Consider the following 17,283-nt stretch of genomic DNA (forward strand, 5'->3'; position numbering starts at 1 on the left):
AGGAAGTGAAATTCTAGATGAGAGCTGTGTGTACACACATGCAGCAGAGGTGCGAGCTGGGTGAGGGGGGAGGAGCGCATAGGTGGGGTGCGGTTGCAATCGAAAATGAGCAAGCCTCTGGGAGGAGGTGACTCTTCAGCAAGACCTGAACTGGGGGATGCTGGGCAGCACATCCCTGCAGAATGTAGCGGGGGGAGGGGGTGGGGGAGGGGGGAGGGGGAGGCCCTGAAGGACTCGCACAGCTGCCTTGATCCTGAAAAGACCTCCTGCTCTCTGCAGCTCCTCTGCTTCCTGGTATCTTCAGCAGCTAGGCTGGAAGCTGCTGGGCTCTTAACTGGTGAAGGAAGGAAATGTCAAACCACAGAACACACAGAGGAGCAGCACAGAGCTGAGAGCAAGCAGAGCCACAGAGGGGTTGGCAGCCCAGCCTGCAGCAAACATGGGCGCCCAGGGCCTCCTGCTTTGGGGGGCCTCAGGGCAACCTTTCCAGACAGCTGGGACCACTGCTGGGGGTGAGTGCAGAGGGTAGCGGTGCTGGTGGACAGAGCAGGAGGTTGTTGCCACCTCTGTGTGCAAACCTTCAAGGTTGTCCCCGACTCCCACCTCCCCAGAGGACCAAGTGACAGTGAGTGGTCAGAGGTGACTCATTCCCCCTCTTCCCCACAAACCCCAGGCCATACTCAGCACCGGGGGTAAAGGCAGAGGGGGCTGGGCAGCTGGTAGACACAGTTCTCTCTGCTTCATCTGTTTTAGCCCCAGAAGTGGAGTGAAATTTTCCACAGGAAGTCAGGCCATGGCAGGAGACAGAATCCTGCCATGACCTGGGTTGCAGCCCTGTTGCATCCCTTAGCTTGCTGTGTGATGGGGGCCGGTCTTTGACTTCTCAGTTGAAGGCCTCTTCTGGTGATGTTAGAAGGTACGGAGGGTGGGACGGTGGGTCCTTGTTGAGTTTGACTGCAGCACCCTGCCCAAGGGCAGTGTGACCTCAGGCAAGGCATTTGCCCGCCCCACCCTTGGCCTGGATTCCTCTTCGCCAGCAAAACAAGAGGGTTGGCCCTACTTAGAGAATCCGTGATCGGCCTGACCATAGAGATAACATGTTACAGACACTGAGCCCACTGGTGACATAACCCATCGGAGCCTCCAAGAGAGATGCCTCGGAGTGCGGGTGGGGTGTGGCAGTAACACAAGCACCCTGGTAACATGGGTGATTCCTACCGTCTGCAAAGGTTGTGAAATCACTCCTGTCATTCTGGTATTCTTGGATTTTTTTTTTTTTTTTTTTTTTCTGTACGCGGGCCTCTCCCTGCTGTGGCCTCTCCCGTTGCGGAGCACAGGCTCCGGATGCGCAGGCTCAGCGGCCATGGCTCACGTGCCCAGCCGCTCCGCGGCATGTGGGATCTTCCCGGACCGGGGCACGAACCCGTGTCCCCTGCATCGGCAGGTGGACTCTCAACCACTGCGCCACCAGGGAAGCCCCTGGAATTGTTTTTTAAAAACAAAAAAATGGAGGAAGAGGACAAGGAAAAGGAGATGGAGGAAGAGGAGGGCGAATGAGGTAGGGCAGCAGGAGCAGAATACGGGGTCTGGGTCTGTCTTGACGTGGTCCCTGTAGGATTCTCCCAGGAGACCTGGGGCTCCCTTTCAATGGTCCCTATACTTCAGCAGCTGTGGGTGGAGGGTCTTGAGGTGGGTCTTGAAGTCAACTTTGCTGATCACACAGAAGAAGAAGCTATGAAAGAAAGACAGGCAGGCAGAAAGGAAGTCAGGGAGGAAGGAGGGAGAGAGGAAGGAAACAGAGCAGATAGAAGCTATCAGAGCCCACAGCACACAGTAAGAGCCAATATTATTTCGTGAACACTCTATTCTTGTTGCCTGTGCTGTCACATGTACCAGCACACAACTTAAATGTATTTCTTACCAAAACTTGCATAGCCTGAGCTTTAGATGCGCTTCCCCTGTCTCCCACGAGGCGGGGGGCTTGGGGGGAGGCGGGGAGTTGCTCTCCTGACTCGTTTCAGGGGCACACTGGTCTCTCCCACGCCCAGAATTGGGCAGAAGTCTGCGTTTGCTCCACGCTGCCCTCTCCGGCTCCTCAAAGCCTTTCTGTCCTCTGACACCACCTCTGTGACCCCTGGCCTGCCCCCCAGCCCACATTCTCAGTCCTAAACTTGCTCTCGCTCTGCGTGTCACCCTTCTTTAAAGGAACAAAACTCATCCTTTAAAAGTCAGCCAAAGTGAGAGAGTGGCATGGACATATATATACCACCAAATGTAAAATAGATAGCTAGTGGGAAGCAGCCGCATAGCACAGGGGGATCAGCTCGGTGCTTTGTGACCGCCTAGAGGGGTGGGATAGGGAGGGTGGGAGGGAGACGCAAGAGGGAGGGCATATGGGGATATATGTATACGTATAGCTGATTCACTTTTTTATACAGCAGAAGCTAACACACCATTGTAAAGCAATTATACTCCAATAAAGATGTTAAAATTAAAAAAAAAGCCAGCCTCCTTGAACCAAGAACCAAACCGTCCAAAGTTCTGTCCTGTCACCTGAGAAGCCAGGGAGACGCCAGAACATGGGTCTCAGGACCCAGGCCTCCGTGTAGAACCAGGCATGTGAGGGGGAAACAAGAATTTGAGGGCACAGCAGGGTCTCCCCACTTCTCAGGCATGTCCTCCGCCCGACAGTTTTACAAGTTTTATTTTAATTGTACTTCACAGTCGTCTGGGTAGTAGCCAAGAAGAATTATCCCCACTTTTACCAACAAGGAAAGCAAGGCGCTGGGGAAGTGTTTGTCAAAGGTCCCATGATGGTTTTTACATGGAGCTGAGCCAAAAGTCAAGTGTCCTGGGTTCACACTAGGGAAGAGGAGTGGCGGTCGGTGGAGAGGACCCACTTTTCATGTGGGGAGGACTGGGCAGCTGGACAGGGATTAGCCAGTGAATGGGAGCGGGGAGGCGCGTGTGAGAGAGGGACCTTGTCACTGTCTCCATCCTGCTGGGGGCTGGGCACATTCTTTCATGGGCACAAGAATGTCATGTTCAGCCCTGGGGCCCTCCTCCATCCTTCCTCCCCCATTATCTGCTGTCTTTCTATCTTAGGTAGGCACTGAGTAGATGAGACAGGAGGCTGTCTCTGAGGTTAGGAGACCGACAGCCTTATCAGAAGACAGACAAATGAACAGGCATGACTGCATTACCTCTCTGATCGGATCTTAGCTTTTCCCAGCCTAACTTCTCTATCGGTAAATGGATACAGTGTGCATTAATGTTATAAACAGAATCATCCAATGCCTATGTACTGCCTACACCACCGCCACATTGCTGCCTTCTCCTTATTTTTTAAGTTACACTATATTATTTTAAATATAAAACTTGTAGCAGTAAAAAAAAAAAAACTCCAAATGGTCATCAACAGATTTTATCACGTGTTCTATCGATTTAACCAGAGCACGCTCAGCTATACCATTGGTGTTAGGCGAGGTCCTCTAAAAGGAGGTTAACATCGTTTTATTTTAAAACCCTCCTCCATTACGTTGTCCTTGATGTCTGTGGGAGAAACTACGTCCCGGCAGAGCGACTATATCTTCAGACAGAGAATGCTTCCTCGCCAGGACCTGCCTGCTTACAAAATCTATTTAGTACTGACTTTTTAAGCATCAGGGAAGGAAATTGAGGTATGCAGAGGAGTGTCTTCTTGTTTTGGTCTGCTGTACCTAAACACAATTTCTTTTCTATAAAAGAAATTTCTTTTCTACCTTTAGGGTAATGATCCAGGGCAAACGAACCTGTGTACAAAGGAATGGAACAAATAAGCACTGACTACCTCTACTCATCAAGGATGGCACCAGGCAGCTTATGTGGGCTGTCTCCTTCATGTACACCGCTCCCTGAGAGTTCCTTCTTTTCTCGTCTATCGATGAGGAAACTGAGGCTCAGTGTGTTGAAGCAGCAGCTTGCCTGAGTCCCACAGCTGGTAGGAGGCAGAGCCCGCCTTAGAACCTGGATCTCCCTTGCTCCAAAGCCCATGCCTTTCTATTCTTTCATCCTCCCCAGTTAGCAGGATAAAATAATTAGTAAGCATCTGAAATTGTGCTCATTGGGATTTTGCATAAAATGGTTAGAATAGCTAACACATCTTCAGTACATTTTATTATTTCCCCATTATTTCCTCTAACTTTTCCACTGGCCCTTTGAGATATGTTCTATTATTGTCCCCATTTTACAGATGAGGAAGCTGAGGCTCAGGGAACTCAGATAACTTGTCCACAGACTCACAGCTAGTGAATGGAAGAATTTAGTCTCAAGTTGTCTGACCTCAGAGCCTGCATTTTACTCACTAAGCTCTCCTGTCTGCCTGTTCAGATCTTAAATAATATCCTTTAAAAGAATGAGCCCATGCAGTTCACGTAACCCATTCCTTCATTTTATAGACTTGGAAACTGAGGGTGGCCTAGGACTCATCCCGGGCACAGAGCTCACAGAAGTAGAGATGGAATTGGTGTTTATTATACATTTATGCCAGGGACGGTCACTATCAGAGTCACCTAATCAGGGCAGCCCAGACCTTCCCCAGATGCCTTCCCCATCACTCCCTACGTTCACCCTTCGTGTTCCATGGGCAGGCCCCATAGCTTGTCTGGGGCACACATTCAAGGACATCAGAGTGAGATTTTACTGCAGGCCAAGTTGTTTAAGTTTTCAAATAGCTGAAGAAATACCTCACACCTCTACCTCACCAATGTGAGTGTTTAGAATCATTCTTCTGCCTTAACTAGCGGTTGTTTCTCACGCCACCTCCTCCTCCTGACTCTCAAACATACAGATGTCAGCTGAGCTCAGCCTTAAGATTAAGAAGGATCTTCCCAGTTAAAAGTGCCTTCCTCATCTCTTTTCTTCTACTGCTCTGATTAAATGCCCTCCTTCCGGCATCTTCATAGCCACAGCCTAGGAGAAGCTCCCATCTCATAGTGGGATCATAGCTGTCATCTCCTAACTGGGTTCCATGCCTCCAGCTGAGCCCTCCTCTGAATCATCTTTACATGCCCTGGGAAGAGTCAAGATGCAGGCTTTACCTAGTGTTCTCCCTGGTGAACTCACTTCACCGACACTCTCAGACTCTTTAGAATGGCTCAAAGCATCCTTCAGAATTGTGACCTGTCACTGTGGTCTCCTTACTTTTTACTTCCCCATGTATACGCCACAGCTGCTCTGACCTACTTGCAGTTCCAGTAAATGCACTGGTGCCATGCCTTCGCAATATAGTCCCCATTTCTAGAATGTCCTTTAACCATTTTTCGTCTGATCACTCCTAATGCATTTCAAGATCCAAGTTAAGTTCCCTTCTTCCCCAAAGTCTTTCCTAATGCCATTTCTTGATTTTAAAACTCTGTGTGGACCAAACTTAACATGTCTGCAGGCTGACTCTGGCCCACCAGCCACTAATTCTCACTCCTGTATGTTAAGGTCTCTCCTTTACATGGAACTATGGTCTTTTTCTAGAGCATCACATTTCTGTAGTTATAGAAATGTTCTACATCTGTACTCTCCAATATAGTAGTCTCCACTATAGCTGGCTTTTGAGCCCTTGAAATGTGGCTAGTGCCTCTGAGGAACTGAATTTTTAATTTAATTTAGATTTAAATAGCCATTTGCGGCTAGAAAAAACTCTGAAGAAGAACGAGGATTCTTCAACAATAGTTGCCCCTGGAGCTAGACGGCACCAAAGGCAAATCCTTATTCCTTTCTTTTTCTTCACCCTTCCCGATGAGGAAAACTGGAGAGTCATATTTTCCTTATTTGAGCTCTCTGGCAGTCTACCTACACATGGGACTTTTCAACCTCCTACTTCATTGACCTACTTCCCTTTTATCGTTGTGAGCTCTGAGACTTTTAGAGCGAGAGAAAGGACCTCACAGGATGTCTAGAGTAGAGATCTCAAACTGGTGGCCCCCAGACTAAATGTAACCCAGAGATATGTTCACTTTGGCATTTACAACATTTGAAGATATTTGAGCAACATTTAAAAATTGAGATACATTGCATAAAACAGATATTTCTTGCTACTTTTGTTAAGTCGAAGACTGGGCATCACTGGGTCCACGTTGACTGGAGCTGAGGAGCTGCTGCTCCCTTTGGATGGAGACTATGATTCCAATTTGCCACAGTCTCCACCATTCCCTGTTGTTCACCAACAATGAGGCTTTGTGCTGATTACCCCTTTTATCATCGTAATCATGCTATTATTTTTCTTACAGTGGAGAAATAGTTCTCCATATCCATGCTTTATTCAAAGGTGGAAAACGATAGGGCTTTGTACTTTTCAACCTGACCCATTTCTATTAACTGTCTGGCTCCTATAAGCATTTGCGTGTAGGGGTCCTACTTGAGGGACAGAAAACCCATGGTACGATAGGCACACTGCAACTTCCCGTTTCAGCGCCCATGTCACACCCAAGAAATGGCCCCCCTTTCCTCAGAATTCTTCTCAACACGATGCCTGGGACAGTCATTCCTAACAGTCAGTACTGACAGACAAAAGGAAGTTCATTGCCATCCTTCATCGGATCCAACTCTCTCATTTTACTGAGGTCCAGAAAACTAAAGCAATGACTGAGTTGGTGATGACACCATGAGGAAATCTCAGATCTTTGATTCTAGTACTATTTTCAAAGGCCAACCCACCCCACTGGGAAGAGGGGAAATGAAAACGTGGTCCAGAGTCAGGTTTAGCTTTGGCAAGAGCAGCCAATACACCAGCTGGGCTAGATCTGTTATTTCTTTTTCTCACGTAATCTTGTAACTTCTCTTCACTATACCCTGTCCTTGCCTTCACCCTTCCTCCTCACTTCCTTATTTCAAACCAGCAGTGATAGAAAACTGACTCAGCTCCCCCTGGACTACTCCCCATTCTACCCAAGGAATGGGGGGGTGTACTTACGGCACCCGGAGCTTAGGGAATTTCTGGATGTCATTCTCTGCCAGGTTCTGAAATGAAGACAGCAGTAGGTTACAACCCACAGGAAAGGGTTCTGGGCCTGGTGAGTAGAGTATGGTATGAAACAATAGGGAACAGTGGGGACTGCAGCAAACTGCAGAGTATACCCCACTCACCCATCCAAAGCGGGCAGCTTCTAGATGGTGCATAAAAGCCTGTGGGCCTGGTGTTGCCAGATCTTTTTCAAAAGGAATCCCGAAACCTAGATCTTATATGAAATGTCCTGAGTTCTAAATATTGACAAATAATTTTAACTGAAGTAAACAGCAAACACTATGAGAGCCAAATCTGTGGGCCCGCACAGGACTTGTTTTGTGGGCTGAATTTGGCCATGTCATGACATCTTTCTTAGACTCCAGGGCCCCTCTCAGCAGCCGTATGGAGCAGCTATGAGAAACCAGCCTGGAGAAGGCATCTGTGCCCTTATAACATCATCACACCCCAACTGCCTCTTTCACCAGGGTTATTAGTAGAATTCTCTAGATGTAAGGACGCAATAAAGAGGCTGTCCAGAGGGAACCAAGAGGGGGAAGGAGAAAGAAACTCGTGTTTGTGAAGAACTGACTTTGGGCCTCTCCTTACAGCATCTTGATTAATCCTCACATCAACCCTGTGATGTAGAAACTACCAGCATCGTTCCCATTTTAGTGAGAAAGCTGTGGTCCGGGGATGTAAGGGGATTCCAGCTTGTAGGTGATGGAGGTGGCACTGGGACCCTGCTCTATGGCATCCAATGTCTATTTTCTTCCTGCAAGCTTCACTTTTATCATGTCCAAGCCCTTTGAGGGTCCCAGTGACCTGTGCTGGGGGCAGGTGGTGAGAGAAGAAGGCACCTGAAAGGGAGGAGGAAGAAAAGAGGGTGGGCACACTCTCCATAGGACCAATGCCGAGGCTAGGAAGGGGCCTCCTTAACATTCTAATTGAGGTCAGAATCCCAGTGGTTAGAGTGCGAGCTCTGGGGTCAGACAGGCTGGTTTGGAATCTTGGTTCCTTCACTTAGCAGCTGTCTGACTTGAGACAGACGCTTAGTCTCTCTAAGCCTCAGCTTCCTTATCTGTATAATGGGAAGCGTAATAATATTAATAGCCCCGTTTCAGGGGTTGTGAGGATTGAATGAGATGACATATGTCCTGTGCTTGGCTCAGTGCCTGACATACCTTTTGGAGGTTAGGTGAGTAATTTCTGTCCCGGGGGAGGGAGCAGCTGGGGTCTGGCTGGCTCTTGGATGTTAGTGTCTTTGCTTCTACTTCCGCTCTGGGCTGGGAGCTGCCTGGCAGGTTGTTGGCTGCCTTCTGAGATGAGCCGGGCAAGCTTCCTTTTAAGCACAGGGGCTGGGGCATCTTAGCAATGTGCTTATGGCCTCATCTGCTCCACTTCTTAGGAGCAGTGTCTGACCCTGCGGCAGGGCCGGGGAGGGAGTTTGCCAAGAGTCCTGAGACAATCAGGCTTTTGGTCAAAATTCTTAACTTCTTTTATTTATTTTTGCATCACTGAGCCATGGCATCCCCTCCCTCCAGAGCCACCTCCTTCTCAGGGAGGATACCAAGACTCTTGTTCAGAGTGTGGCATGATGAGTGGAGGGCTTCCTGGGAGTTGCCAGAGGGATGAATGCTGAGAACTGGGCAGTTTCTGTTCTGCTGAGTCAAGGACATAAGCTGAAGGGATTTCAGGAAGCATGTGAAGGAGAAGGTGAGCACGTGAGCATGGCTGGAGACATAGAGGCAGAGAGGATATTAGGCAAGAGAAAGGCCTTTAGCAAAGTCTGGAAACTCTGGGTTACTTGTACAATGACTTGGAGTTAGACTTGTGGCTTTGCAGGAGTACGCTTATACGCTGAGTGTGTCCTCAGGAGAGACACGAGAGAAAGGAAAGCTGAGAATTGGACCCCACCTGGAGAGGCAATGTGGCAGGGGCTGCTGCTTGCCTACCCAATATCCACTCTCTTTCTCCCTTACTGATGGGACCTGGATTTTGTTCAGGGCAGTAAATGTGCCCAGTTCAAAATATTTAACACCCTAGACTCCCTTGCATATGGCCAAGGTCACGGGACTCCGTTGCAGCCAGTGAGATATAACCTGAAGTCTAACTGGATAAAGCTTTTGGGAAAGTCTCCCTGAAAATAAGGGGGAATGCATTCCCCATGCACTTCTGCATTTTTTATTCTTTGCCCTTCCCCGCTTCCTCCTGCCTGGAATGCAGATGTGATGCCTGGAGATGGAGTAGCCATCTTGTAACCATTAGGACAGAAGCCGCCAACGGTTTCCATTGGCCGGGTGGGGCCTGAGTTCTTGATGACTTCCTTTAGCAGCTCACCAGCCTCGAGTGCGTAACTCTAGATTTCTTATCACTTGAGAAAGATAGGCCCCTCTTTGGTTAAGCCACTGTGGTTCAGTTTCTGTTTCATGCAGCCGCACACCTTTCTAACTGACACAGCTTCCAAGCACATGGCCTCCTCTTCTTCAAGCTTCTGGAAGTGCAGCACCCCTATTCCCTCACCAGACTTCTCAGTGGAAAATGAAATGGCAGCAAAACAGATTCAAAGGGGCTGCTAGATCCTACACTGAAGAAAGGAGGAAGGAACGAAGGAAGGAAGGAAGGAAGGGGGGGAGGGAGGGAGGAGGGGAGGGAGGGAAGGAGGGAATCAAAGAAAAAAAGAGGAAGGGAGGGATAGAGGGATACAGCCTGGGGTCTTCCACTTCTGCTTCTAATAGCAGGATGGTCCTGGATATTATAAAGCTGGAAAGGGTGAGATAGAACCTGAAGTCTAACGTCTCATATAGATGAGACATTGCAGCTCAGATCAGAGCCCAAGTTGTACCCAGAGCACCTGGGGTGGAGAGTGATCTCAACAGAAGCTGCCGGGTCAGGCTTGGGTTCTGCTGTCCTCTCTCCTGGCTCCTCGAGCCCCTCTTTCCACTTCTCCCTGTTTGCACAGTGATTAGAGCATGCAGCATGTTCTCTGAGGGCCTGACAGGTCCCAGATATTGGGGCAGAGGAGGCAAAGCTCCTCGACCAAGGCAACAACCCTGTCCTAACAGGCCTGAAGCTCACAAGGGGAGCGTTGGGGGGGACTCCCAGAGCTGGGAGGGACTGTCACCCGCTTCCACCCAGCCCAATGTGCTCTGTTAACAGAGGAGGGAACAAGGAGAAGCTCAAGGAGGGCAAGTGCTTATTCAAGGTGACCCAGGGCATCAGGACCACAACTGGGACCATCCTCAAGAGAGATGTCTTACTCTCTTTCGACTCAGCCCTGAGAAGTCTCTGTTCTCAGTGCTAAAGGCATCAGGAGGAAATACTCAGATTTAGCAGTAATTTGCAAAAAGAAGAACAATAAAACTCCCAGAACTCTATTGGCTCAAAGCTCAGTATAAAGAAATAGCATTGTTAAAAACGTATGCATGGTTAGATTAAATTAAATGTGTGCTTTAGTCCAATTACTAGGTGTGTGACTTAGAATAAGTCACATCACACCTCTGTACATGTTTCTTCAATTGCAACTGAGGTGGTAGCAGCCTTCCTGAAGATAACTTCCTGCTATAAAACAAGCTTCTGGAAGGCAGAAAACACATCTTAATCATCTCTATATTCCCAGCACACGGCATGGTCTGGTATGTAAAAGGAGCTCAGGAACATGCTTGTCAAGTGAATGACTGAGTGGTTTAGGTGGGACAGTGAATAAACATGTCTTACATGGCACATGAAAACAAAACTCAGACCAAAAGGGGCACAGGTCTGGTCTCGGCATGAGACTTAAGAACTGACCAGAAAGGAACATATGACTATGGGTGGTAGTGAGCTCACTATCACTGAAGGAATTCAAGAAGCTCTTGGTGGCAGAGATGCAATACAGGAAATGGATTGGTGTGCTGGGTGGAAAACTAGAACGTGCGCCCTCTCTGGCCCCTTCCAACCCTGGTTCAGTTCCCTCACTGCTGCTGACTAGGTCTTACGAGGAAACACAGCTTAACTTGCCCCCCGACTCCAAATCCAATTTGGGAACATCTACCCCATGAGACCTTTGAAGTCTTTTTCCTACTTCTTTTTTAAATGATGAAGGAACATGACCAGAAGGGATAGATTGGTGCAATCAGGGTCTCTCTTACCCATTGGCAAAGGTGTCATTTTAGGGGAAATGCTCAGATCACCGCCCCAGCCCGACTACCCAGTGCCTCTAACTCCACCAATTAGAGCTGCATCCCTTTCTATGTAATGGCTTAGTCCTCAATAACAGCTCATCTTAGTCTTACACTTGAAGCTTTTTGCAATATAATGGAGTGGAGAAAGCCATACCCCATGTGTGTTTAACTGGCACAAAACCAACTATGTGAATTTAGTAGAGAAAGAGGGACATATTGAAATAAGGAGGGTGATTCTACCCTTTATTCTAGTCAGTGAGTATGTACCCCAGAGTGAGAAACAGAAGAAGAGAATCTTCTATTCTCCCATACGATCGTTTTTCCCCTTGGCCTTCTCAAAGTATGAGTGCTATTTGAATAGATTTTCAAGAGGCGTGTGTGTGTGTTAACTATAATTGGATTCCTCCTTATACCTTGACTTTAGAATGTACCTTGGTATGGGTGAAAAATCTGGGAGGTATCCTAAATAGGAAGGATCCTGAGAGGTGATGAGAGAGGCGTTCATACAAAACTGAAGAAGGCCACGGGCTGTGTGGCGATCCTGAAGACAGGCATTGCCCCTGGGCATCCCCAGGGACAGGGTAGCCCGGTTGGCCCTGCAGCCATTGATTAAAGTACAGGACAGCTTTGGTCTCAATGGGTCAGACTAGCCAGCGCTCACCAAAAACCGCAGCCCGTCGATGTGATATTTCTTCACAGCCTTTTCACAGTCCCTGTAGTTCAGCTGAAAAAGAGGAGGGGAGGTGCTGTCAGTGCAGGCAGGTTCGTGCCATTGGTTCCCATCCCTTGTCTGCCCTAGAGGCTTAGCAATTTGTGGTACTTGTGGCTAGCCAGGTCCCCCACTCCCCTCCCCTGTCTAACAGAGGGGCCCCATCCCTACCTCAGCCCTGCTTTCACTAACTAACCCCTTGGGACTCTCTGAAATGGAGAAATTGCCTGTCTAAGGCCTTGGGGCCAATCCCTAAGGGTTGGGGTACAGAAAGAGCGCCTTCAGAGCTTCAAAGGGATGGCCATACGCTCCTCTGGCAAGCAGAAAAGAGCTGAAAGAAGAAAATAAATAGCATCTGTCATCTCGCCACCCAAAGACAACCTCGGTGAAAATGGCGGTGTCTTTCCTTCAGTGGTTTTTCCAAAGCATCTTTCTAAACATAATCGAGGTTATCATTCGTATTCAATCTGGTTATCTTGACTTTTCCTCCTGAAACATATAGGCACTGCTTCATGTTATTACAAACTGCTTTTGAACATTATTTGAGTTTGCTTCCTATTGCTGAACATTTAAGTTGTTTCCCACACTGCTGTTCCAATAATGATAATAGAAACTTCTAGCAATTACTGAACACTTGCTATATGGCAGGCACTGTTCTAAGTATTTAAACCAATTTTAAGTCATTTAAGCCTTATGTTTTTCAAATGGAGAGTCAAAGGCACAAAGAGTCAAGTAACTCGTATAAGGTTCCATGGGTAGGCAGGTGATAGAGGTGAGAACCGGGCTTCAGAGCGAGGAATGTTCTCCTTTTAGTTAATAACAGTAAAACTTACATACAGTAAGTGAACAGATTGAAGTGCAGCTTAACATACCAGATCAAAAACCATCAGGGATATGCTTTAACATACAGCTTTTTCTTCTATGTTATGTAGTTGAAGTTAGAGTCTCAAAATAGAATTATAGAATCAACAGGAATGATCATTTTTAGGGCCTGGTTGCTTTCCTAGAGTCACATCAGTTGACAATCGAAGCAGGTGTCTGTTTCACCTCGCCCTCAACAACATAAGCGTTTCTATTTGAAATATCTCTAAATTTGATGTTTCTAGATAGACTCTTTAAGGTGAAATATTTGTCCTTGAGAATTCTAGCTTCTCCTCTCAAGTGTGGGTCTCACAGTTTGTGGCAGCCTTCTTTTGGGGCAAACTTAAAATCATGACCTTTTCTTATGGCCAACAAACCTAAAGAGTGAGAGCAATTGTAACCTCATGGCCTGACAGGGTAGGATGAATATTAGAAAGCTCGGAAAAAGCGACTTAGCGGTCATATAGAAAGCAAGCAGTCTCTGCAGGGCCCCAAACACCCCTTTTATGCATAAGCCGTGCGGTGACATGGTTCTTGGAATTTCCGACTGCCTTTACTTCATCATTTTAACTGTCTTCATCGTCAGCTGAACCTCTGACTTTGCAGAGCGCTGACTTGGACTCTAGATAGACAGACAGTCCTGCAGACTGGGGCCTGCCCGGGAGTTTGATTCTGAGCCAGGAACGTCTAGGCCGGAGGGTGAGGCTCTGTTCTTTCAGCATACGCTTAGACGATTCTTACGAGTGCCCAGCTTTGGTTGGTGCTGGTCTAGAGCAGGTACCTGGTGTTGCAGATGGGACCACTGAGGCCCAGAGAGGGGAAGGGACTGGCCTAAGGTCACACAGTGAGTTGGGGACACAGCTAGGATTAGAATTTATGGCTCTGAGCCAGAGTCTTCTCCACTGCATGGCCCAGGGATGCCTTCCTGCCAAGTCAAAAGGAATTGGAGGAGTTAAAGAAATAGAAAACATGACCTCAGTCCTCAGGGTCTTACGTTCCAGACAGAGGATGAGCTGCACGTATTTGAGACAGTAAGACACAAAGGCCCACTGCTCTGCATGGAGTCCCCAGCTAGGGTCCAGTGAATAGAGCAGGAGAAAGGGAAGACTGAACATGAATTGGTCCCCTGTCTCTGCTGGAGGCCTCACACACGTATTTCCTATATTTCTCCCAACAATCCCATGAGGTTAGTCACCGTTACTATCTCTGGTTTACTGACGAGGAAGCCAAGGCACAGAGGTGAAGTAAAAAAAACGGAGGGTCACCAAGCTAGCAGGTGGCAGAGCCAGGATTCAAACCAAGGTGTGTCTGACTCCAGAGCTGGCTGGGCAAGTGCCTCCAAGGAGGACCTGGCCCCACTGCTTCATTAGAAATTACACCTGCTAATAGGACTTTTGCTGGCTAAGATCCGTCCCCAAATGACTCCGCGGTCAGTCCTCTGCGTTTTCTCTCTTGGGGAATTGAGATGTTCAGGTTTGACGGATGTCTACCTGGGTCTGTGGGTTCCTGGATCACAGGTGCCCCTCAGTCTCCTCGTTCCTGCCTTCAGTCCCGTCATGCTGGGAGGGGAAAGCTGTCCAGGTTCTGTGGACTTGACCTGGAGTCTGGGCTCTCCAAGAAGAACATTCTCCCTTCCTCCAACTCAGACAGAGAGCCGTCCTCCTGAATCATCCCTGACCTATAGTCCAGCTCTCTCTACTAAGGGGAACTTTACCCTTGGATTCTGCAGCTGCTGTACTATCTGTGTAATTCTCCTTCCCACATTGGAGATGGGGCGTATCTGTGCCTCTCAGCCCATCCCCAGGTATGCCTTGTTAATTCTCAATTCTTTTCTCCTTTCTTTATCGAGGTAATATGCCGCTTTATAGCATCTTAGCAAATTTCACTTGTGGCCCTAATTTATTTGGTCTACATTTAACAAAAGTATTTAGAAAACTCTTTCAAAAGTCAGTTACCTCAGTGATCTTTGCACCCACCGTGCTGAAAACTAAGTTTATTATGACCTTCTCATAAGGGAAAAATAACAGAAAGGAGATGCACAAAAAGCAGAAAGTGACAAGATCTGTGGGCTGTGCCTCTATCGTGCCACACCCAATTCAACATTTTCACATTTTTCTTAGGGAAGAACAGTTGTGACAGGAAATACCTTGGTACCATATGGACCCCAAGTTAGACTATGTGTCCCTGGGAGCCTACTCCATCCCAGGAAAAACAAGAAGTTGACTTAGATAACCTCTAAGGTCTTGACCTAAAATCTTATGCTTGTGATAATCTGGAGTAACAACTGAATCTGATGCCAGCCTCCAGAGGTGGGAGTGTTAGAAGCTCAATTGTCCCTCACGAGACATCGTATCCCTTGGACAGGGATAGAGGGTCCCTGAGTCATGTGACTTGGGATCTGCCCAAGCAGACATGTGACCTGTGGTCCCACCAGCAGATGACCAAACACAGGGATCCTTGAGCACCTTCAACGCTGGGAGCCAGGACAGCAACACTCGGCTCTGCCACAGCTTGGCCCCTGACCCTTCCTGGCCAACCTCCTCCTCTTCAGGGGCCTCAGTTTCCCCAGCTATAGTCTGAGGCTCATGTCAGTTTCCTAGCCTGCCTCATAAGACCCTCATAAAGCTCCAGTGACACTCTGTCCAGGTAAGGGCTTGAACAGCCCTCTTTCAAGGTCATGAGCAATGACTTGCCCTGACGCCATCTCCAGCATCATTCATCACAGCCTCCAACTTTCCTTTCTTCTCTCCTACCCCCAGGACTCCATATCTCCCCTTTCTGACAAGTAGCCTTGATCTCACTAGTTGTTACAGCAGTTCTGAGTCTCAGAGCAAGGACTTTGAAACCAGACAGGTGTGACTAGAATCCCACCTCTGTCACATGCAGTCCCTGGGGCTTTGGGCCAGTTAGCTTCCTTGAGCTTGTGTTGCAGCTGAGCCGGGAGGACAGCAGTCTTGGAGAGGGTTAGATGGGACTGTGCCTGAAGAGCACAAACTCGAGCCCTGGCACACAGTAGATATTTGTCCCTCTGAGGGCCTCCCATCTCCCCAAAATGCATTGCCGGAGTACTCAGTGGTGCTCACTCAACTGGCAAGGTTGCATGGGGTTGGAAGTTCCACTGCTATCTTTCACGCCTCTCGTGTTCTGCCTGGACTCCATCTTCAAGCCTCTGCCCAGCCCTACCACCCCCAAAACATCAAGGCTCACCTTCTTGAAATAGTCTGCAAGGGTGTCAGGGTCCCAGGCCAGGACCTCAGAGCGAAAGGGCACGTTCCTGAGTGCCATGGTTGCTCTCCTGGGACGAAGCTCACAAACTGAGCATGGGTGTTGCACCCATGGACAGAGAACCCCAAATCCAGAGCGTGGAGGCGTCTTCGGCTCTTCCAACTCCCAGGTACCCTCTGGAAAAGCTCTGCTGGAGCCGATGTCCTTTCTGCTATAGCCAGATCCCAGAAAGCAACGGCTTCCTCTGAGAACATATATGGTCTCTTCTCAGAAAACGACTCAGCAAGTTTCCTTTACCACTTCCTCTACTGGGCTCTAAATAAGTAAACAAGTAAGCCCAGCTCTGGGGGCTTGAGAGGCAGAGAGAGCTACAGGCTGGTAATTCCCCACTGGCCCCATCTACCCCAGCCCAGTGGGAGGGGCGATGAAGAGAACTTAGACTCCAGTGGGAGTCCAAGTATGTTTCCATTAAAATCCCTGGCATCCATATGTCTAAACCACATTCCTTCTTGGCTGGGTCTTTGCAGATGAAAATCTAATTTGACGGTTGACCTAAAATATAGACAATCTCCCACATCAGTGAAGGGGAAGGAGCGTGACCTTTTAATGCTTTCCAACCACCCCTCAGTTTCTCTCAAATGGATAAACTTGAGCTTCTTTCGCTGCTTCCTTATAGTTATTACAAACTCTGTGAGCCAGTGAGCTGGGCACCCAGGACTGAGAAAGGGGATCCACTGGGCAGAGCCGGGCTTAATTTCTGCTATGACTCTTTCCATGCTGGGCAACCTCAGGCAAGGGCTGAAACTCTAGGAAACTCAGTTTCTATATCTGAGATACAGGAACAGAAGAATTGCTTCGTACGTACATAAAACTTAGATGCATTTAACTAGACAAACTTAAGGGAAAAAAGTTAAAAGAAAAAACTACCGATTGCTATTGATGCTGCCATATATTCTAGTCACTATTGTTCCCACCGTATATGCTACTTACTATTTATCCCTCCACATATTCTATCTAAAGAGCGTATCCCTGGAGACAGGAATCTGGGTTCTCTCAGTTGGTTTCTTAGACCCTGTGCGCGTTCTATATCTGAGCATCTCCTTGACTGAGGGTGAGTCCAGGGTCAAAAGCAAACCTATTTGTACAACTTCACAGCCTCCAAACACACGTTCACCACTCATTTAGTGCTGCAGGCACAGGCACACACAGATGACCGTCTGTCCCGACGCTTAAAGAAAGAACAGAGCTCTGTTGCACTTACCGGGTGATGTTAGGTTGGCCCCTGAGGTGATGCCTTCCTGAAGCTTTTTCAAGGATAGCTTTGGCCGTGCAGTTTCCGTCTTATGCACAAT

General features: G+C 48.2%; 1 protein-coding gene across 2 annotated transcripts in view; it reads right to left on the bottom strand.

The window, feature by feature from the left end:
- The window catches only part of LCP2 (lymphocyte cytosolic protein 2), a 44,562-nt gene extending 28,406 nt beyond the window's left edge, over positions 1–16,156 (bottom strand). For both annotated transcript variants that reach the window (XM_022595136.3, XM_022595135.3), the window contains exons 1-3: positions 15,914–16,156; positions 11,798–11,860; positions 6,944–6,990 (exon numbers count right to left, since the gene is read on the bottom strand). In XM_022595136.3, coding sequence (XP_022450844.1) covers positions 6,944–6,990; positions 11,798–11,860; positions 15,914–15,991 — 188 coding nt within the window. In that variant the 5' untranslated portion in view covers positions 15,992–16,156. The remainder of the gene's footprint in view (positions 1–6,943; positions 6,991–11,797; positions 11,861–15,913) is intronic.
- Between the last annotated feature and the right edge of the window lie 1,127 nt (positions 16,157–17,283).

The sequence above is a fragment of the Delphinapterus leucas genome, chromosome 3 (genome assembly GCF_059928025.1).
Source record: "Delphinapterus leucas isolate spDelLeu-1000000601 "Yukka" chromosome 3, BTC_Dleu_Yukka2, whole genome shotgun sequence".
NCBI lineage: Eukaryota > Metazoa > Chordata > Mammalia > Artiodactyla > Monodontidae > Delphinapterus > Delphinapterus leucas.